Raw genomic sequence first — 24,319 nt, forward strand, 5'->3', positions numbered from 1 at the left:
CTCTAGAACCCATGAAGTTACATGTGGGGTTCCCCAAGGTTCAATTATAGGCCCTGGACTTTTTGAACTGTATATGCTTACCCTTGTGGATATCATCAGTAGGTACACTGGTAGGGTGTGGTTCAATGGCTGAAAATCCTGAGGCCTTCTAATGCCATTCCTATCGGTGTGGATAAGCCTCACATGGTTGGTCTTTGCCTTGCCATAATTATATTTTATTTCTATATTATTTTGTTTTATTTTATTTTAACCAATGTGTGTGTGTGTGTGTGTCTATAAGATATTTAGGGGTTGTTAAATAGGGAAAATGGAGAGTGTTTTATTGTCTTATTGTACACTGAATGCACTTCATTGGCTGAACAGTGCTTTAGAGACATTTTTTTATTTTTTTGGAACATCTGAACCTCTGTAATGAAAGCGTTCAAATGATGTTTTTTCATCGGTGAGCCACTCCTATGCCAGTATTTATATCCCCCGATCGTCCCACAGCACAGGAAAGTGATCCCAGTTGAAAGCCCATCTGAAAATACCATCAAGGCTAACTCAGCTTTCCCAATATAGCCCCCAACCGAACCTACATCTAAAGGGAGTTCACTTGGAAGTCTTTCCTGTCTACATTTTGCTTTGTTCACCTTTTTCAATGGACAGTATGAGGAAGGGGGAAGGTTTGGAGGAGGTGGAGATCAACCTGGAAGACTCCAGTGACCCGGAGGACTTTGACCAAGGGGGGCAACCAGAAACACTTTGGAAAGCCCCCTCAGATCATGAAGTGGAAAGTATGCATTCGTCTTCTCTGGTGGACGTAAGCGACACTAAACCTCTGATCAACGTTCGAGACCCTCGAGGAATGAACGATTGCCTCAAGGTAGAAATGACATGTATCCAATATCAGCTAAACTGCATTTCCTGACTTATATTAACAGAACTATTTACATTATTTTACTTTACATTGTTGCTAGTCAGAACTTTTGGAGCACAATGATGTAGACTACTAACAAAAAGCCACGCCCACATTTTGATTTTGCTAACAAAACAAAGTGGAAGTCAACCATAGGATTTCCTTACAATAATATGTTGTGTGTGGCCCACAGTGGTGAGCCGTCAGGGCCTACAAGTCCTTCTCTGCTGGCCTAAGTAATATTGTTGCGTTGTTTCATATTTAAGCATTTAACCAGTCAAATTTCAGCCATTATTTGTTGCCAGGGTCTGAAATCTACCCGGAGGCCTTCACAATAAGCTCTGCAGGCCCTAAGGCATAAAACAAGTAACAATAAAACTGTTGGTCTAGAAATCAGACTCAGAGTTGGAGAATCAATGCCGGCTAGTGGGCCTTGAGAAATGTCACCGGTATGACAAACTTTGATTGGCTAGGGGCAGTAACAGAAGTGTCACTACAAAAACTTGAACAAAAGATGCCCGTGTCCACTGATTCCTTCGAACTGACGTTTTCAGCCCTAAATCAATAAAAACCTATGCCAGCAATACTACAGGACAGGCTCGACTTTCAGCATTGGCTACGAAGGTGATAGAAACAAACTTCTTGATGGAGCTGAAACACACTAAAAAACTGTAGGACAGTGAGTGAAATCTTTTCCGGGAAATGAAGGAGGATGGATTTTGTGCACAAACAAGAATATATTTTGGTAAATAAAATCTGTCTATATTGCCTAAATCAGGGGTATCCATCCTGGTGCTTGCAGACACCAGTGTGCCCCCTAGAGACAGCTGAGGTGCTCGCAGCCCTGTTGTGAAGAATGCTCGCCAGTGCTGGGTCATAGTGATTTTCTAGTAAAATTATTAGATTTTTTTTGACTGAGTCTATTTAACCCACCTCGAATAATAAACCTGGTAACAACATAGTAACAACATAGTAACAATATAGTAACAACCTTCAAATAACATAGTAATACCATGCTAAGGTGTTATCTTAGAAATGCATATTAAACTGGGTGGGGCGGCAGTAGCTCAGGAGGTAGAGCGATTGTTTTAGGATTAAAGGGATCCCAGTTCGAATCCCGGCTTTTCCGTGTTACATGTCGAAGTGTCCTTGGGTAAGACACTGAACCCTAAATACCCCAAATAAGCAGGTTAGCGCCTTACATGGCTGCACAGATCACGGCCGCTATTGGGAAATGTGAAGCACAATGTAAAGCGCTTTGGGAAGTCATTGACTTGAAAAGCGCTATATAAAAACAGATCATTTCATTTCATTTCCCTTTGCGCTAATTAGGCCCAAAAACATTGAAATAGCCTTGAAACATGTTGGAGACCCAAGCCCCAAATAATATCGCAATTTTATGAGGTTATAACTCATGCTGTTTTTATATCTGTCGCAGCTGTTGCTGCAGTAAATGCTTTAAAGTCATAACATAGATATTAAGGGTTGGATTGATTCAGCCTGCTGATGGCCTAGGTGTGAAATGCACAGCCTATCACTGATGTCTCTACATTTGCCTGCAGGTGACATTTGAAGATGTGATCGCAGAACCAGTATCGTTGCGCAGTGGGGACCGAGTATGGCTCTGGAGCCACGCTTTGTTTGAAGTGAGCCGGATTTGGGTGTACAGGATCGTCACGGTTCTCCTGGCCATCCCTATGTCCGTCCTCTCAGGAATACTCTTTGCCATCCTCAGCTGCATACACATTTGGTAAATAATCTAAGCTTTCATGAGTATATGTTGGAAAACTCTACATGTTCAGTCAACAAACTTTATTTCGTAAACAAAGGACCGTCCCAAGTCTTCGAAGGTCCCTTAGCAAAATAATTATTTACGTATGACTAAATAGATGAAGACGTTATAAATGACTAAAATAATAGAGGTTATAAAGCAGACATCTCAAATTCTCAGCCCAGGGGCCAATTGCCGCACGCAGGTTGATAGTTTGAGGGCCCCACCGTAGAATTTGTACAGTTAGTTTTATTTAGTGGGCAGCACGGCGGCGCAGTGGTTAGCGCATGTGCGGCACAGTTCATGTCATGGGAACCTCCTGCGTGGGTTCAAATCCAGCTCCAGACTTCCTGTGCGGAGTTTGTATGTTCTCCCCGTGCTTGCGTGGGTTTCCTCCGGGCACTCCGGTTTCCTCCCACTTTCCAAAAACATGCATTTCAGGTGAATTGGCCGGTCCAAATTGTCCCTAGGTGTGAATGGGCGAGTGAGTTGTCTGTCCCCGTGTGCCCTGCGATTGGCTGGCAACCAGTTCAGGGTGTCCCCTGCCCACTGCCCGATGATTGCTGGGATGGGCTCCAGTACCCCCGCGACCCTACTGAGGATAAGCGGTGCAGCTAATGAGATGAGATGAGATGAGTTTTATTTAGTGCCTCCTAGTGGTACAAAAAACAATCTTTATTTTTTTCTTATCATTTCTTTTCTTTCTTTTCCTTTTGTTTTCTTTTTTATTTCTTGGCAAAAAGATCAGCAAAAGAAACCAACAAAAAATAGGAAATATGGCCACCTTGAGTCTCCATAGTCTGCCTTCTTGCTTTGTAGCACTCGTTTCTGGTTGCAGTACACAATACAATAAGATCTAGTTTTCAACTATTACTGTCATGAACCAGAACATGATCAGGACCCAAACGCGTGACGTTACTCATAAAAGCCTTTTATTTTAGTCATGCACGTTAGGCAGCAGTCTGACGTGAAATGATAGGAAGCCAGAGGCCGACGAGATCGATACCAATTGCCCGAGTTAAATATCGGACAGATGGGGTTGATACCGAACAGGACGGGAGAGACAGGAAAGATAATGAAACAGGATATCAAAAATAAACAGGACAAACTAGACGGGAACAAAAATTGGAGAGAATCATAAACAGGACAAAAATAGACGGGAACGAAACTGGAAACCGATATTAAACAGGACAAAAATAAACGGGAACAATACTGGACTGGAGATACCAACAGGAAAACAGGACCGAGCCAGAACCCACGTCTTGCGGGGCAGAGGTACGTTGACGGACTGAGAAAAGAAAAATGAGAGCACTGAGCTTAAATAGACGGAAAGCCGATCTGTCAATGAGCCGCATCAGGCGCCACACGTGCGGGGCCAATTGGGCGCCATGGCAACTGTGACAATTACACAGGGTCCCTTAGTTTTATTATGAATTCCCTTTTTTATTACGTTTTTAGAAGAGCTTTTATTGTTGAGGACCGATTCAGCCCGGACCCCAGCTCTACCGCTACCAAGTCAATTGAGTTATAAACAAACAAAGTGCTGCATTGAAGTTATCTGAGTCTCAACTGGATTTTTATCAAAGTGGGAATAGATTTTGGGACCTATTATTTTATTTCTAAATGGATAAATAAAGATCTTTATCGCTATGTTACCAGGACAATCAGCCCGTGCATCAAGTGCGTCCTCATCGGAACACGCTGGCTGCAGAACCTTTGGAACGTGATCCTGGGCTTGTTGGTGAGGCCTTTGGTGACCAGTGCCGGGAGCTGCTTTGGCGGCCTCAGTATTCACCTGGCTGAGGAATAGCATACCTTCACTCACCTATCAGCTAACGACAAACGGACATGGGTAGTTCTTCGCATGTTGTGTTTGCAGCTACTGTGAAAATTTGGAGTTCAACACTGTGTGAAATTTTTAAAGAATAACTTGTGCCAGACACATTCAGTACAAAGCATTCAGGGACGTGCAATCAGGGGAGGCAGGTGAGGCTGTGCCTCACCGGTCATCATGGAAGTAGATCCATATATGATTGCTATTAATACAATTAGTATATAACATGTTGCAGCCCTTAGCAGATGCCTGGTGAGGCACAGAATGGCACAGAGTGAGACGAATGATTCAGATTTGGCGCACACCTCAAATGATAGAATTAATCAAGTACAAATCATTAGTGACGTGCAGTCAGGTGAGGCAAGTGAGCCTGTGGCTCACCTGTCATCATGGAAATGTTAAGTTATAAACATATGAAATGGTTCTATTCAGTGTCAACGTTTTTTCTCATTCAACATTTTTACAAAATATCATACATATTATTAGTAAAAAGAGTATATAATGTAATAATGTGATGAGCATCTGCAGATGCAGGGTGAGGCACACAATTCTATTGCCTCTTGGCAGACAGCGATAGTGAAGCAAGGATTCAGATTTGGCTACCCTTTAACCCCAAATAACATAATAAGTAATATCATTAGCAAGCTAACAGCAAGTCAAGCCACCCAGTATTTTTTCTCATTGCCTGGACTTTTTTTCATAATGAAGGATTATCCATTGATGCCTTTAGATTGAAATGAACAGTACATAGACATCATGTTACTGTTTATATATTGCTTCCCTGCTCCCCCAATCAAATGTTGAATAAGATCAGGTTTAATAATTTATAAATCTGATTGTACCTCACCAGACCCAGACCTCATGTCATGTCACTGAAATCATTAAAAAAAAATATAGAGATTTTTTTTTCTGTGGAAAAAAACAAGGGGGTATTCTTTGTCCATTTTGGGGCATTTTACTGTCTTATGTTTGCCGTTCTTTCTCTTTTTCTAAAACAAATAGGAAGAAGTAACAGAAAAAAAAATGTAGAATTGTTCACCAATTTAGAGTTTCAAAATTGCATCACGCTATGATTTAAGACTTATTGCAAATGCAAGCAGAAAATGTGACCAAAACACAAGGAAGATGTGTAATTGCTTTCTCCTTTTAATAACCTTAACGTTATTAGCTTGCTACTGTCCATCCATCCATCCATAATCTCCCGCTTATCTGGGGTTGGTTCACGGGGGTCAGCAGCCTTACCAGGGAAGCCCAGACCACCCTATCCCCAGCCACTTCGTTCCAGCTCATCCGACGGGATCCTGACGCGTTCTAAGGCCAGCCTAGAGACATAGACTCTCCAGCGTGTACTGGGTCGGAGCCTGCTGCCGGTGGGACATGCCCGGAACGCCTCCCGAGGGAGGCATCCTGGAGGCATCCTTATCAGATGCCCGAGACACCTCAACTGGCTCCTCTTAATGCGGAGGAGCAGTGGCTCTACACAGAGTCCCTCCGAATGACAGAGCTTCTCACCTTATCTCTAAGGGAGAGCCCATACACCCTGCGGAGCCAGTTGTATCCGTGATTAGGTTCTTTCGGTCATTACAGACAGTTCATGACCATAGGTGAGGGTAGGAACGTAGATTGACCGGTAAATCGAGAGCTTTGCCTCTCGGCTCAATTCCCACTTCACCGCGACGGACTGGTACAGCATGACGGCAGACGCTGCACCGACCCGCATGTTGATCTTCCCTTAGCTTGCTATTGCAATTCTATATACGTATGGCAGATACTACTTAACATATAGATTGTTTGAAAGCAAAAAATGTACAGTATAATCACTTATTACTTAGTTAACGAGTCACACATATCCATAGCTAATATTTGGCTTGGACCCTAGAGGTTTGCAGTAGTGAAATGTAATCATAGCAATACTGTAATTCTAGCACCAAAGCGTTGAAAAGGATTCCATGTTGTAACTAAATACTTTGTTTCAAGTTGATGGCTGAATTGATGACAATACCTCTGTTTTGACAGATTTTGAATTAAACTTTTGTATTGGATCTCACTGCATGTGCACGTATACTGTTTATGTACTACTTGTTTTGCTTCTATTTTATTATTAGAGACACGAGTAGTGATAACAACACAAGACCGATACCTCATGTGTGGATGCCAATCAAACAATGTTTGGTAACTCTTAGATCTTCTAGTTTAATACCTGACAAGGTAGATTTTCAGGTTTGAGTTATTTTGTAGATTTTTTATGTGCATATCCACAAATGTGTTTATGTACTTTTCTTGATGGTAAGAAAATGACAAAGGGTCCTACCAAGCAGCTATATTGGGGAAGACCTATAAAAGGGTAAAATAGAGTTTTCCCAAAATAACAAATGATTGATTATGTTATGATTGGATTTGATTCAGAAAGGTATGGAACTATATAAACTTTAAAAAAGCTCAACAAATATCTGCCTTGTTTGTTAGGTGTCCACAGGGCGGCAGTGTTGAGCAATCAGTACAGTTCAGTTTCATACATGACAGGTAAAAACAATTGAATGCAAATTAAAAAAAATGATTCACATGAACAGAATACAGTAGACCTCCGGGATACAACAATAATCCGTTCTGAGGTGGGGATCGCAAAGTAAAATTGAGGCATAGCAGGGTTTCTTATTAACTAATGTGTAACATTAAAATAGCACCCATCTATTCATTGTCTGCACTGCTTATCCTCTCTAGGGTCCCAGCTACCTTCGGCAGTGGGCAGGGGACACCCTGAACTGGTTTCCAGCCCGTCGCAGGGCACACAGAGACAGACAACTCACTCGGTCATTCACACCTAGGGACAATTTGGACCAGCCATTTAACCTGACAAGCATGTTTTTAGAATGTACGAGGAAACCAGAAGAAACCCACGCACACACGAAGAGAACATGCAAACTCTACACAGGGAGGCTGTGGTAGCTGGACTTGAGCCCTGAACCTCTGCACCATGGGGCTGCCCGCTAACCACCCAGCCGCCATGCAGCCATGCCGCCATGCCGCCCATCAAAATAATACAATAGCACATAATAAGCACAACTTGCATTGATTCCCCCATAGGTGTGACGTGACCTGAGCTGGTGTAGTGGAGTAGCAGGTGGATTGGAGAGAGGATTGCAGTGGCAGTGTAAATTGGAAACCGATTTTAAAACTTGCAATTGCGAGGATTTTCATCCCCCTCAGAATATTTCCTTAAATCACCTACTTATTTTTTAATACTTGTCCTGATCGTCAGTTGGTTACTGCCATGCAACCTATGGATTGGGTGCCTTCTTCATTTCATTGATTCCTTGTTTCTGAAGCCTAGGGACCAATAGCATAAAATACAGTCGAAAAAAATACAGTATTTACGAAGCGTACACAAGATTCTGAAATGATGGAATAGAGGGAAAGACATTGTGGGAAAGGGTTCAGCCAATAACACATCGGCGTCTTTATGATGCTGTGACACAAATCAATAACAGACCAGCATTTTGGATGACTTCGACCAATAGCAGACGGGCACCTCAGAGCCATGTGAGGTGTATTAAGTTCGAATTATGTAACTTTTTGCCTAGGCGAAATGTTTTGTTTTGTATTTTGTCATATAGTTGGGAAATGACGCACTAAGGAGTCTAAAAACAGCTTACACCACCAAGTGAAAACATTGTAAGTCTGTGACATCGTACCTCAAAGCTTGGTGTTATACCTTTAAGTCAAAAATGGTGCACACTCAAAATCGACTTTATTGCATTATACTTATATTACATTAATGTGTCATACTACTGAAAAAGAAATTGTTACAGTAACTTCAAAAAGTAAATCAGTTACCCCCCCCTGGATTACTGACACCAAAAGATAGTTCTTTACTCATAAAGTAACGATCTAGTTACAAATCCCTGTACACCTGTATATACCTGCATTGAAGCCGACACCTCAAAACTGCTTTAAGATAGCCACTTAACAAAAGAACTAGAAGAAAACGTGTACACCAACCAGTGGAAGCAGTAAACCCTTCATATTTCTTGGTTTGTGCAATCTTGAGAGCTTGCAAACAAATATTGACCCCGATCACTCCATATCCATTTTGTCTTTCTGCTTCAAACCACTCGAAGATGTCCCTCTCCAATTCCAGGCATGGTGTATTGCAAAAATCTTATAAATAAAAAGACCAAAATTCAGAACCCTTTTATGGTGAATTCTTTGCTCATGTTACCCCTATTTTTTCCAATTGGTTCATTGTTTGTGTACAAAACCTTCCCCAAGAGCTGCCGACCATTCGAACCCACAACATCATAGGTGCATCGAAGCTGATCCACGATTTCCTAAACGCCTTCAGGGTCAGGGGAGTAAGTTTCCCAAGCCAAAGGAACTTTGTCTCTACAGCCCGGAGGCCACTGGTGGGCTCCCTATCAGTTATAGAAAAGGTGCACAGAACTCCTTTCCCTAACCCATACAACCCAAGGACAAGAGCATAAGTTTCCCAAGCCAAAGGAACTTGGTCTCTGCAATTTGGAGGCCGCTGGTAATTTTCTCATGACTCCTATCTATTTACAAACAATGAAATGCTGCGATGCATCATTTGTGATTTCTGTCTAAAACAGAATGCGCTTACGTGCTTGTGTCTGATCCTATCCTCCAATCAGAAATCTATGAAACGGTATAAGAAGAGGCTCACGCTTCAGTCCGTGGGATTATTTCGTCGCAATCCAGGAACGCAATTTTGCCTTGTTTCAATGTGCTTTCTTTCCTTTAATAAACGAGTTTAATTGTAACTCAAAAGTCTCTTATTTCATTTGGACATCGTTTTGAACCTGACAAGTATTTTATTTTTTCAAGTTGAAATTCGGCTTGGATGCAAGTATACGCTGTAGAGAGAATATCTCCATGAGGAGAAATTCAGCATCCTTATACTTAATGCTTGAGACGGTACCCTCATAATTGTATTCCGTGTACTTTGTAGTTGAATATAAACATGCCCAACCTTCAAAGAATATTGCTGGTATATGTGAGTTTTGCCGGGATATTCAGATAAGGACACAGTAATTCATGATCTGCATGTAATAAGTAGTGGAGGACGCATTATGCAGGAACGACAGTAGAGTTACAAAATTCTATTAAAAATGCATCACAGTACTTGTTATGGAGAAAAGTAATTGCAATCCTGGAATGCAATTGCTTTCGCCCAATTGCTGGTCAAACCTCGTTCTGCTTACCCATGGAAAAATATAAAAATGGACAGTTCAACTCTAACTCTCAGTCTATCCCTAAACCCTAAATCAAACTTCCTGCACCCGCTCCTTCTCATTTTACCCCGAGCGTCTGGTGAACGAAACAGTGAAGTCACGGGGTCGGGCCCCCGGTGCTGGATGTGTGCGAGAGGCTCCTGTGGCTGCCGTCCGTGTCGACGGCGTATGGCGAGGAGTTTTGGCGACGGCCCCCCTGCAAGGACGGAGACTTGAAACGTCGACAGCAGAAGAAGTTTGGGAAAACGGGACCGGCGAACAGCATGTAGATCCAAGGGTTGCAGCAGCTGTTCAGGCTGGCCAGCAACATGGTGAGGATGAAGGCCGTGTCTGTCCAAAAAGACACAGATATTTTCGAATTTTTCGGAGTCCCCAAATGCATACAATAACCGTGTGGTATGATGGGAACAGCGGACAGAAAAGACCTACATAGAGTAATCAACATAGCCCGGAAGATCATCGGGTGCTCTCTGCAAGTCTTGTAGGACATTGCGATACACCGGACCCTACCTCTTTGATCTGTTATCCTCAGGTCCCTTAAATCAAGGACAAAATGGCTTAGAGACAGTTTTCGTCACCAGGGCCATCACCACACTAAACAAGCACGCAGAACTGGGAATAATATACATCTTGCAATTTATTTGAGAGTTTTTGTTGCTGCTAATGTCATTTCACTACTCATCATTGCACTACCAATAAAACTCAAGCCAGTCTCTAAGCAAACGGTAAATGGTCTGCATTCATATATCGCTTTTCAAGTCAATGAAAACCTCCCGAAGCGCTTTACAATGTACTTTACACTTACCCATTCACACACACACTCACACACCAATAGCGGCCATGCAGCCTTGCAAAGCGCCGACCTGCTTATTGGGGGCATTAGGGATTCAGTGTCTTGCCCAGGGACACTTCGACATATAACACGGAGTAGCGGGAATCGAACCTGCGATCTCTTTATCCCAAATACGTTGTAAATATTTTTACCTATTTATCCTGAAAGTATTTCATCTTGCTTTTGAGGTCTTTATTTAACGTTAGCCCTGGAGTGCCATGTCTAATCTCGTTGCACTATTTTGTTATCAATGACAATAAAAAAAAAATTCACTTCAATTTGAATTCAATTCAAGTTGGTTCCTTACCATACTTGGGAAAAACCACCATTTAAAACAAGGGTAACCTTAATGATGTTCGAGGGCCCCAGGTAATCCACCTGAATATCTCACGGACCGGTTCTGACAATAGCTCACAAGTGATGTGTCATTACAATTTTCAAGGAAATTTGATTTCTATCTGGCATGAGGAATCATCGACATAATCGGTGCCTTAGTATACATGATCAATTCTTCCAAAATCCTTTCTTAAATTGGCCTGTAACTTATATATGTAATTCAACAGAAAAATACTACATAAAATAAATGTGCAATTATTATTATTTTTTGCACAAACAGAAGAATGTTGCCAGTAATATAAATATGTTAGTCTTGAACACAGTACTCATTAATTTAGTATGAAAAGTATTTTTTATGAGGGCGGAAAGACACAGGAAGGGATACCAGGGACAAAACGGGCCCCACGTCAAGGAATTTTTATCAGTAGCACCTTTTAACCCTTTTCCCCCCAGTCTTACATAGTATACACTATGGACTAAAAGCCGCGTTTTTAAATATGGTGTGGTTTATAATGATAATTTTTCACTGTGGTGGCACCTATGAAACCGGCAAATTGCTCTTTTCCACAATGCCTTCGCTACAAATACGAAATATTGGTGTGACGTCTGGAAACATTTATGATTAGTCCATCTTTTTCACCAAAATATTGCATATAATAATACATAACAGAAGTAAAACTGGAGGTATAAGGGTTCTTTACTGAATACTGTCAGAACCAGAACAGACGGTTGACCCAGATGCGTAATGTATCACACCAAGCTTTATTGAGGAAGTGGAGAAGTCAGGCGCGGGAAAACAAACGCCAGCGATCCGGTGTTCGCTGAGCAGGAAAAGGAGGAAACCCTCGAGATCAGACGGAGGACGGAAACAAGTCGGGCAGCCGGGACGGGAGATCGGAATGTGGTCAGTGGACGGAAACAAGTCGGGCAGCCGCGACAGGTGATCCGAGCATGGTCAGAGGGCGGAAACAAGTCGGGCAGCTGAGATTGGAGATCGTAGTGTAGTCAGAGGCGAAACAAGTCAGGCAGCTGGGACGGGAGATCGTAGCGTCGTCGGAGGAAGAAATTAAGTCAGCTAGCCGGAGACGATCGGGAAGCTAGGGGCAGATGAGTAGGATACAGGATAGGACGGGACAGACAGGAGCCAGAGTCAAAAAATGCTTGCCTTACATGTGCGGAGGTTTGCTGACGAGGAGTGAATGAGAGTACTGAGTTTAAATAGGAGGGGAACCAATCAGGAAACGAGTAGCAGCTAGAGCCAAACGAACGGGGACAGGTGAGGGCAATGGGCAAATCATGACTAATACTTACAACATACTAACGATATTTCTGGTTTTCACCCACAAATCAAGTCCTTAATTCAATTGAACAGTAGTGGAAGTTATCTATCAAAAACTCCTACACCTCTCCAGTTCTCAATGCTTGAAGAACGATAACAAGCCAATGCAATTTTGTTCATCACAACAGCTATCCCCATTGACGACTCAAAAAGACATGTCTGTGTTGCAATCTGGCACTTTTCTTATTATGGTTATTCTGTCTTCTAGAAATATAGGGCTTACATTTTACGCAGCCCTAATTCACGTTTTATATAGGCGCAGTAGTAGATAAGGTCTTTGTAACCGCTATATTGAATGGTCAAAGGATCTGAAAACACGCGACGTAAACAACTCAGAGGAGAACTGAAAAACGACAATGCTGAAAACGGCGTCCGGAATTTACCGTATATTATCAATACATTTCTCATATTTTCGTTTGGCGAGCTGGATTAAAAAGACGTGCTGGGTTCTAAGCAGTGGTGGTAGTTCTCCCACCCCTTCTTTAATGTAAGGTTTTCTTCTTTGAAATAGAGACATTTTTGCAAGCGGAAAGGAAACACTCTCCTTCATGTCTCGTCGGTAGATCTGCCACAGCTCAATCCAGCTGTGGTGATATTACAAATTATTGTTAAGCGAGAAGGTCCCAAGCAAACATCTGGCATAGCGAGCAACCTCCATAAATGCCTCACAAAACTCAAGCGTATTTCGCTTTGCTGCTTTTCCATCGGAACAAGCGTGATGAATGCGTTCCGTCCAGTGTGATTGTCGTGCATGGAAAGAAGACATTTATTACTCATGGAAATGATTGTAATTCCAGTGTAGGGAGGCACAGGCTAGGAGGGGGATCCGGGGGGGTTGCGGTTATAAGAGAAGAGGTTCCTTCCATGTTTTTTTTCTCTTTAATGCTAATGATGTGCAAAGGATTTCAATGGATGTCAAATGTTTCCCCCGCAAAGGTGCTGACCTCTTGCGTGCAGCCCGGCAGTCTTGTTAGAGGAGTGAGCGGGGATAAGCGGCGGTGACAGATGGAATACTTCTGCGGGGAAATGCCTTCAAACCGCGGCACGCGTTTACTGTATACCCGTTCCACTCGTTGTTTTCTTTTGTACCGAGACGGAGACGAAGCGTTGGTCTTCGATTAGCTTCAGAAACAGACTGCGGATTTGAGTAAAACCAGCGGTTCTCAAGGGGTGTGCGTTTGACCGTGGGTATTTTTTGGTATTTTTTATAACTGTCTTAGAATAAAGTGAAATTGCACCTCCAGTACACAAGGAGGTAGTGGCATTTTCTTGGGGAGGGCCACGAGATGTTTTATTCTTCCTGGGGTGGCTATGCCAGAAAATAATTGAAAGCACTGAGTTAAACTGATTAGAAATAAAGGACTGTGAGCAAAACACCTGCCCGTCTAATGTCTGCAGCAAAATACCTGTACAGTGGAACCTCGGTTTTCGAATGCCTCTCAGTTCGAACAAATCGTGTGCGACCAAAAATTTCGAGAAATTCTTGCTTCGCTGTTCGGTCAAAAAAATCGGAGTTCCGACACCGGTAATGCGTGAGTGCGTACGCTACGGTGCGATGCTGAGCGGTGTACGGGTGTTTTAGCCCCTTATTATGCCTCCGAAGAAAGTCAGTGCAAGCAGCAAAGTTGCTACAGGTGAAAAAAAAAAGTAGTGCGTACAACTATAGCATTTAAGAAAGACATAATAGCCAAATATGAAGGAGGTGTGCGAGCGCCTTCTGCTGACCACCACAAAGGTAAGCAATCCTATTCATAAGATTACGATAACGCGAATGTACGATTAGCCTGGGTTAGCTTTAAGTTTACGTTAAACATTTAGGGTGTTGGAACGGAGCCCAACATTGAGGGTGTTAGAACGGAGCCCCCTTTCTAATGAACCGCTCACCACTTGTTGTGGAGACCCAGGTGCTAAATGATTTTTTTATTTTTACACGTTAGGGGAATATTTCGTACGGAAGATTACGATAACGCGAACGTACGATTAGCCTGGGTTAGCTTTATGTTTACGTTAAACATTCAAGGTAAACATTCAGGGTGTTGGAACGGATTAAAACGATTTACATTATTTTTAATGGGAAAAATGATTTCGGTGATCGAACAAATCGGTTTTCGAACAGGGTTCTGGAACGGATTATGGTCGAGAACCGAGGTTCCACTGTATTTGAAAGAGGAAAACCTTACTGAGCAAACTAAGGCCTGTTGGCTGTTTAGGTTTTTTTAAATCCTGGGGTATGCAGAAATAAATGTACAAAAAAATAAATACGTATAATACCTTTGCCATATGAATAAATCACGTAGTACCTATATATTTGTATGACATAAATGCAATTTATTCATATATTTATGCATTTTGTCATTAATTATTTCAATATTTATTTTGATGTTATTTTGTACTACCACTATAACTTAAGCCAGTCTCTAAGCAATACTTTGTTAATATTTTCGCTGATCCCCTGGTTTCAGTATTTTCATTTTATAGTTGTAATTCGGCTTAGATGCAAGTATATACGGTGGAGAGAATATCTCCATGAGGAGAAATTTAGCAACCTTATACTTTGTGCTTAAGACGGAACCCTCATAATTGTATTCCGTGTACTTTGTAGATAACATAAATATGCTCAACCTTAAGAGAATGTTTATTCCAGTATTTATTTTGTAAATTTATTTGTTGTGTATTTTTTATGTATTTTGTTGTGTATTTTGTCCTGTAATTTGTCATTCATTGACAGGTAGTTACTATTACGACAAGCCTTTTCCCCAACAGCAGAACTACACTACAATGTCCCACTGTAATTTAATGCACTCTGTTGCTGAGTGACGCATAAATCACATGATAAATCAGTGCAGTCGCTGCCCACCCTACGGACGATCGTTCGTAAGTTGATTTTGTTTGCAAGTTGCTCAGTACTATATTTTGTATATTGTTTAAGGTTTATATAAGTATGTTTAAGGCTTGTATTGTTTTGTACTGAAAAATGAACATTTCATGAAGTAATATGCTCTATAAAGTTAAGTTTAAATTACTTTGGGAAGATGAGCTTGAAGAGGTCTTCCTCTGTGGTAAAAAGTGGCCGAAAAAAGGCGTTCCGACCATTTTCTCAACCGCATGCACGAGATATTTTACAATAAAAAGGTCGAAGTTCTTAGCGCGGTGAAGATACAGTACGCGTAGTATGTTTACACACGAACGAGGCAGTAGAAGCCAGATTTCTTCTTCAGGGTGGATGCTGGGTGAGCTTTCACAGCGCCACACGCCGGTAGTGGTGGAAAGAAGCACAACAGTTATGTCCTGTATTCGGAGAAAGGTGGACGCAATACTAAATCTAATTTACAGCAATGTCCGGATATTTTTCTACATCCCGAAACAAATGATGGTATCTGCCGGTATCCGTAAGTAAAATGTACGTAAGTCGGGAGGCGTCAGTATGCAGAGGTTAAGGGTTCAAGTCCAGCTACCGTAACCTCCCTGTGTGGAGTTTGCATGTTCTTCCCGTGCCTGCCTGGGTTTCCTTTTGGCACTCTGGTTTCCTCCCACATTCCAAAAACATGCATGTAAGGTTAATTTGCCGGTCCAAATTGTCCCGACGTGTGAATGAGCAAGTGAGTGATTTTATATATGTATATATATATATATATATATATATATATATATATATATATATATATATATATATATATATATACATACTGTATATGTATATATATATATAATCCTTAGGGAAATGTCTTTCCTTTAAACCCTGGCACATGTTTAACCTCGTTTGAGCTGGAGACGAAGCCCTCATCTTCATTTCACGCCCGTTTACTCGAAACAGAGACGAGGTCATGATAAAGTCCGCGGGGGATTACAATGACATCGCCATCATTTAGTCGATTAGGCGCGTGCACTATATCAAAGAGAAGAACTTGAGCAAACATTGCATGAGTGAACAAAATCCATTTTTGAGTTCAAGCCCTGTTGAGCTCATTAAAGAGTCAACTTCCCTACATGGTTTCTAAGTGTCCGGGAATTTGATAATAGAACTGGAGCAGAGGACGAAGACACCCACTCTCGAATGAGGGAACATGTCAAACAAAAAAACGTATTACTGTGTGTCTCTTAGGGTGAATAAAGATAAAAAATTTAGGGGATTGGCATCAACATATCATGTACTCCAATTTACTACTTGTAAATATAAACACCCCTACATACGACCATTAGACTTACAAAAAACGGTAGATATGAACATTTTTTTCGGGATGTCGAGAAATATCTGTAAGTAAGATTTTGTGTTGTGGGTACCTTTTTGCAAGTAGAGGACAGTACTGTAGTGCTTCTTTCCGCTGCTACAGGCGTGTGGCTCTGTGAGAGGTCAGCCAGCATCCACCCGAAGAAGAAATCCGCTTACACTTCCTCATTTGTGTGTAAACATTCTATACTGTATCACCAGCGCGCTGAGAACTTTGACATATTTTTTTGTTTAATATCTCGTGCCTCCATTCAATATGGTTGGTGTAAAGTTTAAAGACGAGGCGAGCCACTTCTTTTGAAATAAAAGTGGAATAAGAAAGCTTAATGCGGTTGAGAAAATGGTCAGAACGCTTTTTGTCGGCCCCTTTCTCCCACGGAGGAAGAGGTTGCCTAACTCTTGAAGCTAATCTCACAAAAGTAAGTTAAACTTAACTTTATTTTTCTTTATAATGCATATTATTTTATGAAATGTTTCTTTTTTTAGTAAAAAACAATATAGGTTACAAGTGTAAACATACTTATATAAACCTCAAACATACAAAATATAGCACGGAAGCAACTTCAACTTACAAATAATCGTTCGTACATAGGGCAGCGTCTGTATAACTTATTTGTTGTTTTCGATCTCACAAGACTGAGTATCTATAATGTTAGGTGTAAAAAAAGTCCTGAAACCCCGTGCTATTTTGTGCATTGTACGTAGCCCAGGGGCCAGTAACAGCCCGTGATCAAAGTTTTACTGGCTCGAGACCTCTGTCATGAAATATATGAAATATATATATATATATAATATGTTGCCCACCCGTAATGTTGAACAAAGTATAACATACATTTTTACCCAAAATTCACCATTCCATCAGATGATGGCAGTTACCCTTTGGCCACCTTGCCTTTGGCTTTGTGTGAGAATTTAAGCCGAACCCATTTCCCACAGGGCGACTGTAAAAAAAATAAAAAAAAATAAAATAGAAAGTTGACTAGGAGGACGGCCACTGTCAGACAAGTGGAAATTGGAGTATTTTTTGTACTGAAATCACAAACAACTGCATCTGTGTAACTTGTAGAGAGACTGTGGCTGTTTTAAAAGAATATAATATCAAGACGCACTGTGAGACCAAACATGCTGACTAAAAAAAAAGCTAACTGGAAACCAGTGCTGTGAAAAGGTAAAGATACTGGAAGCTGTTTAAACAGCAGAACAATGCTTTTTCACAAGACAAATGGAAATGCTACAAAGGCGAGCTACGGGGTCACGACGCTGATCTCCAAGCACTGCAAACCTTGAATTTATTAAAGACTGCTCAAAGAATTCCATGCTGCATAGTCGGCCCTCACACATATTCAGTTTATCAAATCTGGTCCACTTTCTGGAAAATGTGGACACCCCTGACTTAGTGGATTCAGTGCATTGTGAATTAAAAAATATTCCGCTACCCATTATCTCTGATTGCATATTGCAGGAGCAGGGTCAGCAGAGTGCATTTTTTTTCCTAGCCCGGTGACTCCATTTTACCGTTCCGTCCACCAAAGTGAACTGCACTCATGTGGCCGCTAACCATTATCCCTGATCGCATATTGCTGCAGAGAGCACTATATTTTTACCACAAGCAGCCACAATCCATTATCCCCATTCACATGAGCAGTGACCAGCAGAGCGCTTATTTGTAAAGCCTGGTTGCTCTTTTTTTGCCATTGCTGTATTTTTGTCTCATGCGGCCGTGATCCATTATCCCCAATCCTACATAGACAGAATTCACGTTTGTCGGGATGTATGCCATTCTATCCCCCCTAAAATTAAATGCACTGTGTTGGCAATGATTTATAATCCCCATACTTTGCAAAAATTAGCATATTGTGGGATTTCTGGTCCCCACTAACTGCGATAAATGAGTGATTACAGTATTAAGTATCAGTATTGGTCCCGAGGAATTAAACGATATTTAGACACACATATGTGGTTACATATAACCTCTTTTCTAGAATTGATCATCCCACATGAAATACATTCAAGTCTACGGTATATTCACACCAATTCAACAGTGGTGTCAGGTAGAGGTGAGATCTTGGGCCCAGGCCCAAACAAGACCCGAATTTAATCATTTAGTTAAAGAAAATCAGTTAAACTCAAAATCACTAAATCCCAAAACGTTTTCCTCCTCTGCGTTGGGTTAAGAGACACGCGGCTTCCTCCTTCTAGCTCCCTCACGTCAAACGTCATGTCCACTTCTTGCCAAAAGCTTACAAGCTTTACAAACTTTCTCTCTGCTTTTTATCCAAACCTTTAACTATTTACAATTTGATTTTCTTTTTGCTGACATTCTGTTCACTTTTACTTCCGTTTGCTGCAAACGCTTCGGGTTTACTTCGGGCTTGTTCATCAAATCAAGTTAATCCTTTGGGTTTGGGCGGATTCGGTGTATATACCCGCGACTCGGGTCGGGTCGGGTTAAATTTTTTAAACCCGATCTTACCTCTAGTGACAGTATAAGTTACATAATTGTAAAATCACTCTGACTAGAGTTAACCATTTTACGTTTCGACTTTCAACAAATTCTATACATTTCTCCAAATAATTTGAAATCTGTCACTTAGTTCAGACTCTAGCGACTGAAATGTGTCAAATAGCATATTTCATTACTCACGTTTGCTATTTGCTTGAGTTTTTCCCAAAAATATTTCGACCATTTGCTGTGTATTTCTTTCGTAACGCTTACAATTGGATTATCGTTAATTGCCCGTTTATATCATAAACCTTAAAATAACTTGTTGCTTTGTGGAAGAAAAGCAACACATCATTAAGGATTCCTTCATGATACCAAGAATAACTAAGCCCTAACGACGTTTTAATCGTTCCCGGCTCCTGCTCACATTCTCTTGAGTGGTCCGTTTCCCGATCCTGGATTTTGGACTTTTTCCTTCCACTGATAAACAGTGTCAGTGACACTCTGGTTCACTGACTAGTGGTCCCACTGGGAGCAGGTCTGCTACTGCATTCAGACCAATTGCTTTGGAAAAGTCAAACGAAGATCTTATATGAGGCGAAGGAGGACGAGAAGAAAGACCTTCATCATTGTGTTGCGCAAAATGTCTGCTTAAAAATATTTGAAACATCTGCACAAACAAATGCTTTTTGCCTTGGAGCTTGAAGGGGCACGATGTAATATTGGACCACTCAATTTCACTGTATTGTGTAGTGAAATGATAACCAATAACAAGTACGAATACATACCACAGAGACTCCAATATAGCACCGGTTATAGGGTTTTTGGGAGGTACTTGCAGCAGCAAGATGGCGGAAAATCGTTTGAACTCCATCAAGGTCAGGGGTGTCAAACTCATTTTAGCTTGGGGGCCAAACGGAAATAAAAACATTATCACAAGGGCCATAATGGTAGATTAGAGAGAGACAGAAAAAAAGAGAAAAAAATAAGAGAAAGAGAGAGAGATCGAAATAGAGAATTAGAGAATAAAAGAGAGGGAGAAGATGGGAGAAAGAGAGAAAGAAAGTGAGAGGAAAAAGGGGGGAGAGAGGAATAAAGATAAGAATAAAAGAGAGAAAGAAAGATAGAGAGGGAGAGAGAATGCAACCAAGAAAGAAAGAAAGAAAGAAAGAAAAATAGAAAGAAAGAAAGAAAGAAAGAAAGAAAGAAAGAAAGAAAGAAAGAAAGAAAGAAAGAAAGAAAGAAAGAAAGAAAGAAAAAAAACAAAAAATGTCATGATTACTCATTGCCCTCACCTGTGCCCGCTTGTTTGGCGCCAGCTTCTGCTAGGTGCCTGATTCCCTTCCTATTTATACCAGTCAGTCTGTCAGCGAACCTCTGCATACGCAAGGCAAGCACTTTGACTCTGGCTTCCGTCGGTCCCGTCTTCATTCGTATCCAACTCCTATGTTCCTGATTTCCCGTTTGTCTCCGGCTATTTCCCTTCGGGGATGAATAAAGTATCTATCTATCTATCTATCTATCTATCTATCTATCTATCTATCTATCTATCTATCTATCTATCTATCTATCTATCTATCTATCTATCTATCTATCTATCTATCTATCTATTGACCCGTTTTGACCACCGACCACGTTCTGATCTCCCGCAACGGCTAACGACCCGTTTTGCCCATTTGACCACGCTTCGATCTCACGCCCTGGCAAATCCACTTCCGCATTCCGATTATGCTCCGATTCTGTGAGCAGCTTGCTCCCCCTGTCCAGCGAGCACCGGATCGCTAGCGCTTGTTTCCTCGATATCGCAATAAACTTTTGTGTGAAATGTTAAGCCTTTGGGTCTACCATTTGTTCTGGTTCTGACGAAGAAAGAATGAAAGAAAGAAAGAACAAAAGAAAGAAAGAGAGAAAGAAGGAAAAAAGGAAACGGAAAAAAAGGAAGAAAGAAAGAGGGAAAGGAGATAACCTAAAGCTTGTTTTTCTTTTGTGCTTTTCTTAGCATTGTCTCAATCCCCTTTGCAGGCCTCTTCGGCCCGTGGGCCGCACTTTTGACACCCTTGAATTTAATGTTATGTAAAATAACTCAAAATTTCTTGACTGGAGGTGTTTAAAAACGATGCAAAATGATATGATGGTTCATATATTTTTGCTTATTATTCAAATGACAAAATAGCACAATTAGTATATAACTTGTTTTTCATTTTTCAAATAAATGGATTACTACATACTTTATCTTTCTCACTATATTTCTTGTTAAATAATGATAGAATTAGATGCTTTGCTAACTAAGTAAATAATTTGAATTCAGGTATTTTGTATGAGAAAATTGGAGTTAGATATCCATTCAAAAATACTTGAAAAAAATATATAATTGTGATAGTATTGTTTTAATTTAGAATTTATTGGGATAATGTCACAAATGTGTAGAAACAGGAAATATTTTACAAATGTTACATACTGTATGTAAAAAAATCAGCAATCATTTTTGTTGCACTGTTTTATTCCTTCCTTCCGTCCGTCCGTCCGTCCGTCCGTCCGTCCGTCCGTCCGTCCTTCCTTCCTTCCTTCCTTCCTTCCTTCCTTCCTTCCTTCCTTCCTTCCTTCCTTCCTTCCTTCCTTCCTTCCTTCCTTCCTTCCTTCCTTCCTTCCTTCCTTGTAAAAAATGTGTCTCCTTCCTTCCTTCCTTCCGTCCTTCCTTCCCTCATATGCTTATTTATAACCTAAATTTCAATAATCGAAGACGTATAATTATGTTTTATGTGCTTTGTTGTCATTTATCTTCAGAAATATGTTAATACATTTATATCAAATGTTCATCATTTTTTATACGCAATACATCCACAATATGGACTAAAACAATACTTTGAAATGGCACACCCTGAATATTAAATAATATTTTAGTAATTTTAAGTATTTTTAATGATAATAATGCTTACAATGTAACTATTAACATGTCCTTGTTAAAAGAGTTGTGCTGAATTCGTAACTTTCTTACTTACTTTTGCCATTTCCTGGCTTTGGTCCTTGTTGCAGCATTAAGCAGCATGTTCGTGATGCACGTGCATGTACATGCATTTCTTGGACGCTCTCGAATAAACTTATTTTTTCATCTTTCTTGGGGACGTGGGGAAGGGCATTATATCAGTCTCCTGTACTACCCCACCCTCCCCGTTCCTTGCTAGTTACGCCCCGAACAGCTTTGCTAAAAGTGGATAAAAGCAGTAAGGAGGAGTTGAAAATAAAGCTTAATGGCTCTTTGAGCTCAACACTTACTTAATAAAAAATATTTAATTTTCAACTTTTTAGGGACACCTCAAACGATGCACCCCTACGTTTAAGGACATTCATTCATTCATCCATCAATTCATTCAATCAGATGTCTATTTATAACCTAAATTTCACGAATCCAAAAAGTAGTAGTATAATTGTACTTTTAGTATTATTGTACAGTATTATTATTATTATTATTATATACTCATTTTTTTATTGTCATTTACTTGTAAAAAATGTGCTAATACATTTATATTACATATTCATCATTTTTCATACGCAATACATCCACAATATGTACTAAAGCAATACATTAATACGGCACACCCTAAATAGTAAATACTATTTTAATCATTTTAAGTATTTTCAATGAAAATAATGCTTACAATTTAATTTTTAATGGTTCTTTTTTCGAGATCAGGCCCTTTCCTTGTTCAAAGGGTTGTACGGAATTCGTAACTTTCCTACTTGCTTCTGCCATTTCCTGCCTTAGGTCATCATTCCAGCTTTAGTCAGCTTGTTTATGATACGTGTGCAAGGACGTGCATTTCTCAGACGTTCTCAAATAAACATATTTTTTTTATATTACTTTGGGATGTGGGAATAAGCATAAGTCACAAACACTAAGCCCCCCACTTCCCCATTCCTTGTATGTTCCTCCCCGAACAGCTTTACTAAAAGTAGATAAGAGCAGTAAGACGGAGTTGAAAATGAAGCATAATTGCTCTTTGAAGTGAGTTGGGCATTGTTGACACATACGTAATATAAATTATTTCACTTCCAAATGTTTAGGGACACAGCAGAATACGCACCCAGCCTTTAAAGCCATTCATTCATTCATTCATTCATTCATTCATTTCGTCATTATTTTACTTCACTCATTTCTTTGTTAATTTGTGCTTTCATTTATTTATCCTTTATTTGTAAACGATACAATGTATGCGTCTTACGTTCCCGTGGAGCAGCATCATCCCACGCAGACCACATCTGGACAAAGAAGAAAGGAGTCCAGCAAACGATGTAGGCCAGTACCACCACGAAGGTCATTTTAACAGTTCTGATCTTTGCTTTGGAGATGAGCCTGACGCTGCTCACCCGGCTGAGGTGTCGTGCACCTTTGGGTGCCGTTAGCGCCAAGACGTGCTCCTTCCGTGTCTTCAGGTTAAAATTCTGCCATATTTTGACGCAAATTACGCCGTAGCACACACTAAGGATCCCCACGGGGACGATGTAGATGCTGAGACTCATCCAAGTGATGTAGGCTTTGGCCCCCCACGGATGGCCAAAGTCCCCCCAGCAGTCGTATACGCCGTCTCCGACCTCGCGCAGGGAAAAGATGTAAACTTGAGGTGTGCTGAAAATCAAACTGAGCAGCCAGGATGTACCCACGCACGCACGATCGCGTCCTTTGCGCACAGGCCGAAGCGGCTGGCATATGGCCAGGCACCTGTCCACGGACAGGAGCACCAACATGTATGTGGACGCGAACATGCCCACCACTTGCGCGTATTTGACCAGCCTGCAAAGCGCGTCCGGCCCGTAAAATCGAAACGTGATGTCCCAAATGAGTTGCGGCAGAACCTGGAAAATTGCCACCACCAGGTCGGCGATGCTCAGGTGGCGCACAAAGTAGAGCATTCTAGACTGGCGCGGCTTGCTTGCGTAAACCGCGCGCAGGACGCACAGGTTGCCGCTGAGCGCCAGGAGAAAAACCACAACCAGCACGGCCACTTCAGCTTTCGCTACGTCGTCGTTGCGTTTTAGAGGGTTGACGGTGCTGGAGTTTGCTGTCTGGTTCGTGTTTTCCCACGCGTGCCAAGAATCGTTGTGAGCTCGTGCACCCTGGCCCCCCAAAAACTCCTCCATCGTGCGCAAAAGGCGCAGCAAGAAAAGGTGCTCACATCGTGAAAAGGGGTTCCCACTGCAGCACCCGACGATTGGTGTTATTGTTTAAGAACAGGATGGGGAAGTAAATTTCTTTTCAGGAGTGTAGAAAAATGTTCCACGTCCACGCGTACTGCGTAAACGCCTGCTGGGCTGAGGGGCTTTATGGGCACAAGAGTCTCCTCCCACTCTTTGTGGGAAAATGATGGTTTGGAATTTGGGCTATGCCAAGCTG

At 41.2% G+C, this 24,319-nt stretch overlaps 2 protein-coding genes across 3 annotated transcripts; one reads left to right on the plus strand and one right to left on the minus strand.

Annotated features, from left to right (window-relative positions):
* The first annotated feature begins 640 nt into the window (after positions 1–640).
* Positions 641–8,816, plus strand: cav4a (caveolin 4a). 2 transcript variants are annotated; one of them, XM_088337154.1, is made up of 4 exons: positions 641–865; positions 2,461–2,648; positions 4,329–4,521; positions 8,773–8,816. In XM_088337154.1, the coding sequence occupies exons 1-3, from the start codon at positions 641–643 to the stop codon at positions 4,477–4,479; spliced, it is 564 nt and encodes a 187-aa protein (XP_088193280.1). In that variant the 3' UTR covers positions 4,480–4,521; positions 8,773–8,816. The 2 variants fall into 2 exon arrangements, with proteins under 2 accessions (XP_088193280.1, XP_088193278.1); XM_088337152.1 differs by lacking the exon at positions 8,773–8,816 and having other exon boundaries at positions 4,329–4,723.
* LOC148364010 (oxytocin receptor B-like) lies at positions 8,352–24,180 on the minus strand. The gene is made up of 2 exons (XM_088337151.1): positions 23,151–24,180; positions 8,352–10,082 (listed from the first exon to the last, which is right to left on the minus strand). Exons 1-2 carry the CDS (start codon positions 24,064–24,066, stop codon positions 9,850–9,852), a joined length of 1,149 nt encoding a protein of 382 aa, XP_088193277.1. The 5' UTR covers positions 24,067–24,180; the 3' UTR covers positions 8,352–9,849.
* Positions 24,181–24,319: the final 139 nt, after the last annotated feature.

Source organism: Urocampus carinirostris, chromosome 6 (assembly GCF_059441175.1).
Source record: "Urocampus carinirostris isolate Australia breed hairy pipefish chromosome 6, RoL_Ucar_1.0, whole genome shotgun sequence".
NCBI lineage: Eukaryota > Metazoa > Chordata > Actinopteri > Syngnathiformes > Syngnathidae > Urocampus > Urocampus carinirostris.

What these genes read in the sequence shown, in the direction of transcription:
- LOC148364010 (XM_088337151.1), bottom strand. Translation starts at nt 24,066, where the DNA reads ATGGAGGAGTTTTTGGGGGGCCAGGGTGCACGAGCTCACAACGATTCT. An exon ending in TGATGCTGCTCCACGGGAAC is followed by an intron (nt 10,083 to 23,150) that starts GTAAGACGCATA and finishes CTTTTTGGACAG; the next exon opens with ACACGGCCTTCATCCTCACC.
- cav4a (XM_088337154.1), top strand. Translation starts at nt 641, where the DNA reads ATGGACAGTATGAGGAAGGGGGAAGGTTTGGAGGAGGTGGAGATCAAC. An exon ending in GAATGAACGATTGCCTCAAG is followed by an intron (nt 866 to 2,460) that starts GTAGAAATGACA and finishes ATTTGCCTGCAG; the next exon opens with GTGACATTTGAAGATGTGAT. An exon ending in CTCAGCTGCATACACATTTG is followed by an intron (nt 2,649 to 4,328) that starts GTAAATAATCTA and finishes CTATGTTACCAG; the next exon opens with GACAATCAGCCCGTGCATCA.